Source organism: Poecilia reticulata, chromosome 5, assembly GCF_904066995.2.
Source record: "Poecilia reticulata chromosome 5, P_reticulata-male-v2, whole genome shotgun sequence".
Taxonomy (NCBI): domain Eukaryota; kingdom Metazoa; phylum Chordata; class Actinopteri; order Cyprinodontiformes; family Poeciliidae; genus Poecilia; species Poecilia reticulata.
Window position 1 is genome coordinate 14,772,614 of NC_088834.1, and position 14,212 is coordinate 14,786,825.

The 14,212-nt window shown below is 37.6% G+C and overlaps 1 protein-coding gene across 15 annotated transcripts in view; it reads right to left on the reverse strand.

Moving 5' to 3' along the window:
• cadpsb (Ca2+-dependent activator protein for secretion b) overlaps positions 1-14,212 on the reverse strand; it is a 90,598-nt gene that overhangs the window by 62,168 nt on the left and 14,218 nt on the right. For all 15 annotated transcript variants that reach the window (XM_081607094.1, XM_081607093.1, XM_017304702.2 and 12 more), the window contains exons 2-3: positions 9,700-9,813; positions 7,436-7,768 (exon numbers count right to left, since the gene is read on the reverse strand). In XM_081607094.1, the coding sequence (XP_081463220.1) occupies positions 7,436-7,768; positions 9,700-9,813 (447 nt within the window). The remainder of the gene's footprint in view (positions 1-7,435; positions 7,769-9,699; positions 9,814-14,212) is intronic.

Here is a 14,212-nt window from a genome sequence, read left to right on the forward strand (position 1 = left end):
TGGGGGAGGAGTACAGTATGTTACAAACACAGGGGGAAAAAAAACAAACAGATACAGTGTCGGATCTTATTGAAACTGAACAAAACTAGATCATGTGCAACATTTTTTTTATGTGAAAAGAAGAAAATGATGTTCTTATTATCATCTTATTTGCCACCTTGGGCTTGATTCTGTTCACTGATCTGCAGAATATGAACTTATGTCAGCCAGATGCCTCATAAGTAAAGGACAGCAAGCATAGACAGTTAAGTCTGATGCGCTACCAGCACTGGCCACTAAACAGCCACCCTGCTATATAACCCAGAGTTCCTGTTTAGTAGAGCACATAATCAGACTTTGCCACCAGCAGCAGCAGAATGTCTGCATAGGAAGCACAGTGGTATTCAGCACAGATCACAGAGTGATGCTTAAATAAAGACCAGAATGTGGCAGAAAAGAAAGAACGCAAAGACAAAATGATGCTGAAATAATGGGGCGAATTGAATTCCTGCCTCGGTTCTGCCTCAGCTGCCTATTTCCCACTGTTGTTAGCAATCTTGTGTCAAAAAAATAAGATAAAAGAACTCCACTGGACTGTGGTGCAACTGACATCTGACATGTGCACTCCCATAAGAACTGTCAGTACCAAGTCTGGAGATCAGCAGCTTGGCCTGTCAGCATCTGACAGTGCATTTTTACTGTCCCATCTGTGCACCTCCCTCTACAGCAAACACGACAAACCTAAGACCATATGTCCAAGAAAACCTAAGACTGAAGTAGGTGGCAGGAGAAAAAAACTGGTTCAGTGTAGCCACTTCTATATCATAGCTCTTCAGCAAAATTTCTGAAATGAGAGGAATGAGTGTGAAGTGTGCATTGTAAAGAGAAGTGTAGCCTGTTTCTATAGCTGCTGTCTGAACAGAATCAAAAGTTAGATATTGTCTTTTGAATGAAATAAACTTTCAGCCACGGAACCTCTGAAACTGAAAGGTCAATGGAAAATATAGGTGGCCGCAATAGCAAACTCAAAAATGTATCTAAAATTGTGCATTTATGACCGATTAGCTGCGTCAGAGCTGCAGAAACGTAATGCAGGTTAGATTACTTTAGTGTTAGCCGAGATGACAGCAGGTTAGAGGCAGGTGGGTATTTAACAGCCCAGCTGATGACACATTCCCAGGTGGCTGCTGGGACATTAGCAGCAGACAGAATACATGACTGGGGTGAATTTTTCTGAAGAACACAGACCGGACAGCAGGGTATGATTTAACATGGAGGAGCTGAGGCAACGAGCTATATTTAGATGTGCTGGGAGTGCATGTGTGTATGCTAAAATATGCAGTGTGGGATAGAGGATAAATGTGTGAATGTAGCATCTCTGCATGGTCTTCTCAGTATATATTTTAATTTCTCCACTTCTTAATTTCTAACTGTTTAATGCTGCCTAAAATATCTCTTAATAAAAAAATGACAACTGATGCAAGTACACAAAATCTAAGACGAAAATCACTCAGGCATTTCCCTCCATCTCTGTGGAGCACAAATATTTGATCACCTTCACTGCTCTGTTTGCACTGCAGATTAAAATGCTATTTAATGTGCAGTAGCAAAGGACTGGGCTTTTACATCAGTGTTTTGAGGCTGCACTCAAACCAGACAGCCAAAAACCAAACACACTAAATCTTAATTTTCTCTTAAAGGGGCATTATCCAGGCATACAATTCCATTTTATAGCATAATCAAGTATCTATAAAAATGTTGTGATCTATATATATATATATATATATATATATATATATATATATATATATATATATATATATATATATATATATATATATATATATATATATATATATATATATATATCAAACAAAGAAATGTGTTACTTTGAAACTGGCCTCTGTCTTGTTAAGAGACTCCTGTTCTTTCTGACACTCTGCCTTTCACATGTCATCTCAACAATGTTTCTCCATTATGCAGTTTACAACTGTTCTTAATAAGCTCAGCAGACTAATTGTTGCTGGCTAGTCTAAAGGAAAAGAAAGGGGTTGGAGTCATTAGTTGTGACACCAAAGCGACTCTCACTCTCCTGCTGTTCTCCACCTCCAGCCTTTTCTGGCTCTCTTCTTCTTTGAGACTGAGCAGACAGTTCAACATGGCTCTCCTGTCCTGATTGTTGCACTGTGTTTTTGTTCACACAGATCACCTGCTACTACTTTTTGAACTCTGGGACGACCCACTATAAGACGACCAGCCCACTAGAGCTGTTGCTCTATTATAACGGAAAACTACAGGAACCGTGTTGATAGTGACTTTTAATCATATTTGTAGATGACTTCATAAATGTTAATGTCTGCAAACACTGTCCAGAGTCAGAGGCAGTTTCTCCGTGCAGTGTAGCACCCCGGCTCTTTCAGTGAAGAGGTAGTTCGGCAGGCATAGCAATGCTCTCATCCTTTCCCAATCCTCTGTGCAGTGAAGAGGCTCCATTACGCAATTATATCAGCTACAGGCTAAGCCAGGGAGAACTCAGGCCTCATTTCCCAACTAACAGTTGCTGACAAGACAAATTATAGAGGAAAAGGAGGAGCCTTCTTTCAGTGCTGATGGGAGGATGGTTTGCCAGTTTGGGATGTGCGACAGACCATGATTTATGGCTGTGCAGGGTGGAAAGCGTGATCCTGATGTGCTTGTGCTTTACTTTGACACTCAGGCTTGGGTAATTCAATCACCCATTTGAGACTCGGGGAGTCATTTTATGTGAGGAAGAGTCAAATGGTGTGACTAAATATCGCAGGTCGCAAAAAAAAAAAAAATCAGAGAATAAAAATCTGTGAGAAGTGTTTACTGTGCTCATAGGAAAATGATTTCAAAGTTGTTTGAAATGAAATGCCTCTGCCATCGTTGGTCCTCATGGCTCATTGCTGATTGGTTTGGATTTGTGATTTTGCTTTACTAGATCTGACAGTGGGTGAAACATGACATGCTTTCTGATTATCATCAGAGAAAAAAATTTATTATAATAATTATCAGTTCTGCAATGAGGGCTTCATTATTTCTCATTCTTTAAAGATGAAAGACATTAAAAAAAAATAATACCAAAGCACTGTGAACATTTTAAATGTGCTGCTAAACACAGTCAGCAAATGCCATCACTGTTTTGTTACAGTATGACCTAAGAACAGAATGATCCTGCCCTAAAGCTTTATCTACCCCCTTAACTTAAAATGTGGTCCAAGCAACAAAACTCCCATGACCCTGTTAGCATGGGCTAAGAAAGGACATCAAAATGTCTCAACTTAGAGCCACTGAATTGCAAATATACTTTATTACTTTGGTACACGCATGGGGAAAATTTAACAATTAAACCATCAAAATCTTGAATTTTTGCTCTCTGTTTTCTTCCACAGGTTTTCTAAAAGTACTCTGGCTTCCTCCTAAAATCCAAATAAATGCACTTTACATGAAGCGAGGATGCTAAATTGCCCTTAGGTGTGAGGGCAGGAATGATTGTCTGCACTGTTTGTCTCTGTGTTGGCTCTGTGATGGACTACTATCTGTGTGCCTCTCGGCCATTGATCGGCAGAGACAGCCCACAACTCTGAATGGAATTAAGTGGGTAGGAAAAAAAAAAGGATACCTGAACCACTAATCTTAAAAGAGCAGCATTCCAGTGAGAAGTCATTTAGTGAGCAGAGGAGTGACTTCGCTTTAAATCTGGCTGATAAGAAAAAAGCTTTAAAATGTGGTGAAAAAAATAAATGTTTCAGAGGAACATGGTTTAAAAAAATGTGAACAATAACAATTAAATAGTTCTCTTTGCAGTAAGTAGAAGTAAATTGAGATATATTACAGTAAGATGAGATAAAATAATATATATATATATATATATATATATATATATATATATATATATATATATATATATATATATATATATATATATATATATATATATATATAAATTTATATATATAAAACATGGACAATGGTGATGTTAGACTTTGCCAAAAGCTCTGGATGTTGTTGGAGTTAATTGTAAACTCAAGGACAACACCTGTGGAGTAACAAACAGCGCTGGCGGTCCCCCTTGTTTTTGTACTAAACAGTGAGACTCCTTCAGTTACTAAAATATCATAATTAAATCTATTGCTGAACCTCAGATTAAGGAAAAGCTTTGTAGTTTTTGTCCTGGTCTTGACACAACGGGCTACATCTTTACTTTGGAGTTTGGTTGTACAGTACATATATTTGGAGGAACTAGAGAAGGCTTATGAGCTACTCAACAAGGGCTGATCAACTTTGATGGTCAGATGTTAGAAATGTCAAACACATTGACACAGATATTGAAAAAAAAAACCCAGCTCTCTCTCATATACCATGTAAAAAAGCCCACTTGCACCAATGCTATAAATTTATGCAACTGTGTCTCAAATTCTGCACCCAATAATCTTATGCAAACCCTTCATTAATCTTAGCAAGCTGGATGTTTGAAACTGGAAGCTGACGCTTATAACTTTCTGATTGTTTTGGCTAAACAATCAGAAAACTTGTGTTTACAAAGCATCACAATGTAACTTACAAAAGATCAGTTGATATTTAAATGTGGAAAAGCATGAGACAGCGATGTCGCCACAGAGGAACACGTTCCAACCTGACATAGCTGAACGTTATGAATTCCACATCCTCGATCCCAACAGACATGCACTATTCAGAATGAAAGTACACACACAAATTTTAAAAGACAAGGCAAGACTTTATGTTCAACAAAATCCCCCTAATTTCCTCACATATAACATATTTTTTTAATTTGTCAGCAATCATGCCAACATAGGAAAACTGTGAGACATCCTTTTGAGGATTTTCTAGATTTTTAGAAATATACTTTTGCTTTGAAATGTAATTCAAAAAAGAACTGCTTCAAAAGCACATATTTTTTAAATATTTTTTTTTCAGTGCATAAACATATTTTTACAGTTTTCTGCACCAAAAAGCAAGCATGGAGCCATCAGGGAGTAGCGGCTGGTTGGCACAGCAGCTGTCTGTACCAGTCTAATCAGTCTGTTAGTCATTTCCAGGGGTGATTTTACTTCAGCATGAGACAGAAATAGAACAGTGCTTCCTTCTGACAATTTAGGATGTAACTGCAAAAAATAGTAATTCCCCAGAGACAACATCCAAGAAAGTTGGCCTCTGAGTGAAAGCCAATCCAAGAACAGCTCAGTAGCATGCTGACTGGGATGTCACATGTCCTATATAAAGAGCATTTTATCACCGAGTTGAGACACCCGTATATGACTAAATATATTATTTAAAGATATCATCACCAGTAGAGACTGATATATTCATTACTGCAGCAATCTAAGTTGAGATGATACACAGAACATTTGGAGAAGTACTAGATGTAAAAAAAAAGGAAAGGAAGTCTCTTCTTTCTCTTCTTTGAAATAAATGTGTTTCTTCTCACAGCCATGATCCATATTTCATTTCTTACACAGTTGGGCAAATCACATTGCAAAACTGCACATACATTCTGCAGCATATATAATGCATTATTCATTGCTCAGAGCATGGCATGTTCAGAGAAATGGTATAGTGTTCTGCATCCAGATTCCTAACCTGTGGCAACAACTCTGCAGCCAGCACACAAAAGGAAGCAAAGGAAACTAGGTTAGGCAACCTCAAAGGACTGGGAGAAAAAAAAAACACCCTGGATATGAGGGCTGTGGTGATGTATTGCACCTCTGCATTAGAAGGTTCACACTAATGAACACTCATGCAGAACAGAACCTATATTGATTTTTGCCAACTGAGACATTCAAACAATACTGAACCATCTAATTTGTTTAACAGCAGCTTGTGCCATCCTCTTCAATATATAATCAGCTGCTGACAGGAAACGAGAAAAATCTGCGACTAAAAAACAAACAAACTAGGCCTTGGGACGTGTGTCAGATGTTAAGGTGTCAGAGGTTTTCTCTGCATCCAGTTTGTATAAGAGTTTTAATCAATCTGTAGTAGTAAGATAACAGTAGAGCTGCTTTCAGCACACCCACAGAGAGCAGTAAAGACAGCAAGGGAGGGAGAGTTATGTCTGACACTAGCGCCCCAGAGTCCACTATTATCTTCCAGTAATCTCAACATATGCCCCCCATGATAAAGTATTACTGGACTGGTAGTAAGGGATGAATCTCAAGATACCAATTTGATTTTATCGTATCTCTGTTTAACATCGCAGCCAAGATGGGAGAAGGAGTAAGGATTGTAATATGTGATAAATTAGAAACGGGGCATAATAATGCAAACACTGGCCATATTTGGGATCATCTGACTGGAGGTGAACCCAATTCATTTATTACTTGAAAAGGCACTTGTGGTGTCTCGCAAAAGTATTTATTTCTCCTGCCTTTTTCACATTTTGTCATGTGGAAACTTCATTGGATCTTGTTGATATTTTGGGTGATTAACAAATCCAAGGCAGTACATAACTGAAGTTGCTGAAGAAATAACAATCTAAGAAAAAAAAAAAATAAGTGTAGTGTACTTTTGTGTTTAGCCCCACCGAGTCAATACTTTGTAGAACCACATTTTTGTACAATTACAGCTACAAGTCTGAAATGTCTTACTACCATTACCCATCTAGACACTAGGGATGTTGTAAACAATTATTTATGTAATTGAGTAATCTATCAATTATTCAAGCAATTAAATGAGTAGTTGAATAAAAATTTAGACAATATTTCATATCAGTGCATCACTAACAATTACTTTTCTGTTGTTTAGAAAACTTGTAATAATAGTCAATTTTTTAAGTCAACCTTGACCAAAATGTAAAATAAAATCTGGAATTATATTAAATTTAATAATAAAAATAATAAAGCAGCAGTTTTGGGCTGCAAGAAGATCCTGGGTTCGATTTCCAACCCAGGATCTTTCTATGTGGAGTTTGCATGTTCTCCCTGTGGATGTGTGGGTTCTCTCCAGGTACTCCGGCTTCCTCACACAGTTCAAAAACATGACATAATGATGCTACCACCATGTTTCACCATGATGGCATTAGGGTGATGTGCAGTATTAGTTATTTACCACATGTAGTGTGCCAAAAATGATCAGTTGTGTGTCTCATCTAACCAGAGCAAAGTCTTCCACATGTTTCACATGCTCACCATACAAATGCTAAATCTGACTTCTTCTGGCTTTCTTTCAACAATAGCATAAAGGTTTGTTATAATATTTACTAATTAGGTGACCGATTGCTGTTGCTTGCACTGGATTTTATTTGGGACTGTTTAAAGTGAGTAGACACTTGCAACACTTTTCACATTCTTTTAACATAAAATCCCTACAAAATACGTTGATGTGCGTGGTTGTAATGTGACAAAATCCAAAAAACAGTTTTGCCTTGCACTGCGGGCCTGTAGAATGTGCCACACGGAATATATGTACAGCCTACCTGACACGCTTGGTAAAGCAGCTGATGCTCAAACTTCTTGATGCCAAGGATATTTTGGAACATCTCATATAGCTGGTCCTTGCTCAGGATTAGCTCCGAAGCGGCGCTGGCGGTCATGCGTTGCTGAGCCTTTCGTGGATCTTCATCACCACGGTAGATGGTGTCAAATTTGGCCATCCAGGAGCTCAGCACCGTCTCCTTACTGAGGCCGTCGATCTCCGGGAGGCTTCGCACTCGTTTCTCGATGTGCCTCTTGAAGACTTCCCTGAAATCGTTGGCTGAGAAGCCGCCACTCTGCACCATCTTAGCCACGCGGTCACTCTTCAGGAACACCTGGCATGCAAAAGACACAGTCAGACTTTAATATTTGTCTTGCTGATATATGTAAATGAATGCTGGGTTGTCTCTGAAGATTATCTTTGTTAATGTTTCAATAAACTTGGAGACAACACATCCCAAAAAAACGTTTAGTGCAGAGGTAATTTGGTATGACAAAAACGGACAGAGTATTTTACTAGGTGATCATGTAGGCATGTGTGTGTGTGTGTTTGTGTGCATGTTGTGATTTAGTGGGAGGCGGAAAGCCTGTGGTAACAACAAGCTAACACGGACAGAGTCAGGCAAGACAATACTGTCACTGCATCAAGGGAAGCAGCCATCCAAGCTGACAGCATTTGTCACTGTGACAGTCACATTTTGTTCTTCACTTCCATTCTGGCTACAAAGCAGCAGCTTCTGAAACATCACAGCACAGGAGTACATTATCATTGCTTTTTTTATGCATCTTTTCACTAAACAACAAAGGTTTGCTGTGTGAAACTGATGTTAGGTCAGTCGTTTTGGTTTTCTTTGTTATTAAGGTGCATTTAAAAAAACACACACAAAAAAGTAGAAACGTTAGTTTTATTTAACAATAACAGTTTATTGTTATGTTATTGGCTTCATAGTGCTTATGACACTATGATGGCATCATCATTTGTCGAGAAATGTAATTAAAGTAATCTTAATGTATGCATTAATAGTTAAAGAAAGCAAAAAGATCATCTCTAATAATTATTCTGGTATTTAACAAACAAATAACTTTGGTTATGCCAACTGATATAAAACAGGATACATTTACACCTAATGTCATAATGTCATTACTTTAAATTTTTTTATGCAGTGTATTTAGAAATCAGATTTTCCATGTATTATTAAACATGAAGAGTCCTACTTGTGATTACAAATGCAATTTAGCAATGCTTATCGTCTTTTTCAGCACCCACTTGCCCACACCTGTAGATTTGTGGTGATTTCTAGATGTAATGGGGTACTTGTATTGTGTAAAAGTAACCAAGAAACCACTACGCTGTTATAAAAAAAAACACATTATGTTCATTATGCAATGTTCTTGCTTTTAGGTTTTTTTTCTAAATTTCAATCTTTGATGAAGTCGTGTTATGATTTGAAGTCAAGCAGTTATGTAACTGCATGACTTGTTATTCTTGTTATTCAGTCAATTTCAGAACTTCATGCTGATCGCTACATTTTAATTTTATTTTTGTTCTATTTTCCTGCTTGGTTTCTCAAGCAGAAACCATGTTCAACCTTGTAAAGAAATATACTTCTCTTAAAGTTTAATTTCAGGTTGATAGTGATTTACACAGTTTGCCACAAATCATATAAAATTGCAGTTATTATATGTGTCTCCTTTCTGGCTGCCTGCTGCATCCCGTCTCACAGTAACTTTAAATATTTCAGGCAGGCTCCTGTTTAGTTGTCTTCCAAAAAAAAGAAACAATATAACAGTGATCAGCTCTCGTCATTTAGTTTAATTCCGTGGCTTGTTTTTTCTATCTTGTCATTAGCTGTTAAGGTTTTTAATTTCGTGCTTTTCGGTGTTGCATGCATGGCAGTAATGACTTTTGCAGATCAAATTGTGAGACTGGAAAAAATGGCTGTGTCAACCACACGCTCTGACTCATAATCTGTGCAGTGAAAAGCTTCCGCCACCATTTTACCACGCAGCCCCTCTCAATTCAGGCATTTTGACAAGGAACAGCTGAAGGATGTGGAGTTCTGTCTGACGTTTTTCATCCGACAACACTTTAACATTTACTAAGAAAATAAATCAAATATAAAATACACTATCAATGGCTTAAAATATTAGAAAATTAGGTTTGTTTTACTGCAAAGGTGTAGAACGTTAGGTCAAGAGAGATGGGTAACGACAATGTAAAAACACTTCAATAAGTGGTTTTAAGTGGACTTCTGTGTCTTCCTACCTCAGAGTAGCTCTGAACGGCGTTGATGAAAGCTTCATCAGCTACAATTTGCGTCTCTCCATTAAGGAAGGCCTGGAAGCGGTCCTTGGTCTGCTGGAGCTGCTGCTTGGAGATCTTTGGAAGCAAGGAGAAAACAGAACAAAACAAAAAATATGTCAGGCATATTCCCTTTAAAATAAAAATGAAACGTCATAATCAGAAGTGTTTAAAAATAGCAAGTGGTTTCGCTTTTTGTCCTCAAATGGGTTTCTATATATTAACCTTTTACATTTCATTTTAGATGATAATCATCCAGCATTTGAATAATAAATTGCCTTCAGCTATGAAACTGTGCAAAGTTTACGAAGCTCATTTCAGCAGATTACAACCCCAAAACTCACTTTTTTAGTAATAAAAAAACATAATATTTCATCCTTTGTCATTCATAAGCCAGAATCTGCATATTGTCCTTTATCGTAGACAGTCATGCAATCAAGTTCCCTGAAATCGTCCATATGGATGACCTCTTTAACTCTAGCCTGAACTAAGCAACTCAACAGTCTACACATACGATGCTCAGTTGAAAGCAACTCTTTTGGGGCATTTTATATCATGGTCCAACGAAGCTGAAAAAAAGCCACAAATAGAAGACATGCCACCCTAACATCACCCTACTGAAAACCTCCAGGCCTCAGTTGTACTTTGACTTTCTGCTCATGAGAACTGTAATCACAGGAAGTCAAGTCATGCTCAGCAGTCTCAACAAGAGAGAGAGAAGAGCAAGCACATCAAATACTTGGTGAAATTATTCTATTCCTGCTGAGACTTTTTTTTTCTCCTTCAATCCAAGTTTGATTGCGGTTTATTCAATCTACAAGTTAATAAAACTTAAATGATAGACTGTATGTAAATATTTAATGTTCAAATTCTCAGTTTTTGAATCGTAATTTAATATAAGCAAGTTTCTGACCCACCTTGCCCTGTGTGAAAAGTGCAAAACAACAAATGGTTGCGTGTACTACTTGGTGGTTTGCAAAAACTGGCAGGAGGAGGACGACTTCTTTTTGTGAAGAATTGTTTTAGTTCAGCCACATTAGAGGTTTGGAGAGTTTCCAGAAAGAACAGACTTTTTATGGTCACAGCACAACATTTCAAACAGAGTTCATTTCTAAATTTAATTAGGCCAGCCCAAAGCCTTAAATTTTTGCAGCCAGCCTGCTAGTACATTCATAATTCAAAAACAGTTACAATTACAAATAGGACCAAGTTGTTTTGGGTCTAGTCAGTGGGTACTATGCAAATGTACACATAAAGGTAAAGCTACGCTCATAATTAATGATGAGAAAAGCGTATTTCTGAGGGGTGTTTTCCTAGATGTAGTAGCTTTTAATCCAATTTTACAAACATCTACACCCCTTTCAGCTAAGTAGTTCACGGGAACAGTGTGACAAATTACTATTATGTTTTGAAGTGGCCCCCAAACCTCACCTGAGACTCAGGATTTTATAGATTATTACTACATATAGATTTAGCAAGAGAGATTGGACACAAAACTAGCAAATAGGGAGGGCTACACATGATTAGTCTATGCAGAAAAATTTGAAAAATCCCACGTCATTTTAATAGACAATAAAACTACCTAGCTGCAACTTTAGCTCTACAGCTAGTGGACTCCTATAACCTCTATATATATTGACCTTGTTCACATGAAGGTGAAAAGTAACTATAAAACCGTGCGAGTCAAATCATGAAATAGATGGAACTTTGAGTTCCGTTACTGACAGAATATATTTGCGTTTTACCAGCGAGTTTTACTACGAGAGGTCAAAACTATTAATAATTTGGCTTCTGCTGACAGTTTCTCTTGACCAAACTGACTTTATGTGACAACACAGCAAGCTGTTAAGCGTGTGGCTGTGTGAATGAGAGTTCAAGCCGCACGCTGCAACGAGCCAGGTGGATACTGTGCACTTCCTCAACAAAGCACACTTCAAATGCATTAAGTATTTATGACTTTCAGCTTCAGTGCTTTTCATTTCACTGCTAATTAGAGAACTGTGGTGATTAGTAACCAAGCTGATAGATGAGGGGAAAAAATGCCTTCATTTTCGTCTGAGAAAGCCAGACTCTGAGGACACACTTCCCTGCTTTGCTCATATTGATCGACTCTCTGTAACTCTTTATCAAGATTGCAGTGTTACGAAGTGATTCATTTGCCTGCAATGAAGTAGGCAGTGGCATTAATCACCCTTCACGTATCAATGGAGAAGCAATGCATATGTAGTGTAATTTCTTTTCACTTTAAACTATCAGTGGATTTCAAGTCTGCAGTCTGCAGGTAGTAGTTTTCACATCAAATATTCTATTTATATATAGGACTTAACTTGTTAGAAATGTCATTCTAGCAAGGCAGATGCCTTAAATTCCAGGCTTTATGGGCCTGGTGTCCTGCAGCCCCATAAAGGGGCCGTTTCTGCTTCGACAAGCCTGAATTAAATAATTAACATCCTGACTGGATGTTAAGGACGTAATTCATGTGATTCAGGTGCCTTAAACATCTAAAAGTTGCAGAACACCAGCCTTTTATGATAGACTGAGACCTCTGGTTGCACTTCTATGAGGAGGCCTCTGTGGCTTTGGATTAAAATGGAGATCAGTCCTGATCCATGTAGCATGCAGGCAGAGAGTAAAAACACTATAAAAGCAATCCCCTCTGACCAGTTTACCACCATGCAGGTTAAAAAATGTATCCAATTCCAATTATTGTATATGTGGAGAAATTTCACTATACCACTATACCATTCTATCATATTATTTTATTTATAAAGAACATTAAAAACAGCCAAAATGCTGTGCAATAAAACATGGTAATGAATTATTTACTGTTTGTATTTTCTTTGTTTAGTAATGTCTATTTATGTAGATATAATGTAGATGTATCAATTATATGTGAAACACACTTTAAGATGCTGCTTTTTGTTTCACTTTTTTTTTTTTTATTTGAAATAAATAGTTTTTATAATTTTACTTGGAAATGTAGGTTTTCTCATTTCTATAATTCCAACTGTTAGCTTTATTGGCTTTCAAATGTCCACTTTTCCAGTCATTTTTGGCTTGATAAAAAATTTTGTGATGCCCTTTTGTTGAACTTTTATTATACACGAGCTTTATCATAAAATTTGGTTACATTAAAAAAAAAAAACATATTTTCTGTTGGCGTAGACAGCATTACTGTTATATCTCACACGATGTTCTAAACTGTTCTCATGCAACTGCAAATCTCAGTGCATTTTATTGGGATTTTATGTGAAACGTCCGCACAAGTGGAAAAGGAAAAGGATGCATGGTTTCCAACTGGTCTACTGAAGTGCCAACCCAATAACACAAACAGAGGTTTGTTTTTGTAACCTCATGCAATGTGCAAATGAGGCGTGGATACTGTCTCAAAGCCCTGTATGGTAGAGTGTGATAAACAAAAAATAGGTGCATAGTATGCTCAACATCCCTGACCTTTTTCTACATCCCGAGTTGCGTTTAAACTGTTCTCCTCTTCATTATATCATGTTCCACATCCACAGAACTAAGCAGGGTAGCGAGGTGTTTTTACATTTCTAACAATACTTAAGTGCCACTTCATAATTATGTGCTGACTATTGCCAGAATTTTATTTTATTTTTTTCATATAAACAAACAGCTGCATGACTCACAGGAATAAATGCCCAAGTCTGAGGTGAGGGGTAGCTTGCTTTTGCAGTTTTTGCCTGATAAGTCCTTCATAACACTGGCGTGATTCATCACTCCACAGAACATGTCTACGTTACACTCGAGAGTCCATCGGTGGTGTGCGAAACACCACTGCAAACTGGAAGTAAGCAGCTGCTTGCCGAGGGAAATCAACTCATTAACTTAAGCCTCTGTACAGACTGTTCCTGAGCTAATATGGACGCTACATTCAATATGGTTTTTACCTTTTGACTGATTTTCTATTGTTCCCGACTTTTTTTTTTAACTTAATTATAATACCACATTTAATTGGGAAATATTTAGACACAATGATTTCTCCCATTTTCCGTAATAGAAGTCAGATTGCTATACATTTATGCTTAAAATGTAAGCTTCAAACCACAGTGAAACAACACATTTTTGAAGCTAAAAGTAACGTATTTTCCGGACTATAGAGTGCACCATACTATAAGCCACACTACAATGAAAGAAAAAAAAATTAACTGGAAACGTACATACATGAGCCGCACCGGGCTATAAGCCGCTGGTATCTCCGTCGCTCTCGGTTTTCCATAAGGACCCAGCAGAGGACTGTGTCCTAATACATGTGCTGGATTTATTAAGGATGCAGCCCTCCGTCTCCAACGCCTTCAACTTAAAAGCTGCATCATATGAGTTTGTAGACATTTCTCCACCGTGCCTGCTGCTAGCATGTGTTTGTTCTAAATTAAAGTTAGCCCGATCTTCTTTGATTTCCAATTTTGACTTCCAATGATTCACTTCCTGCTAAAGAGCCCCCGGGCGGTTGGAG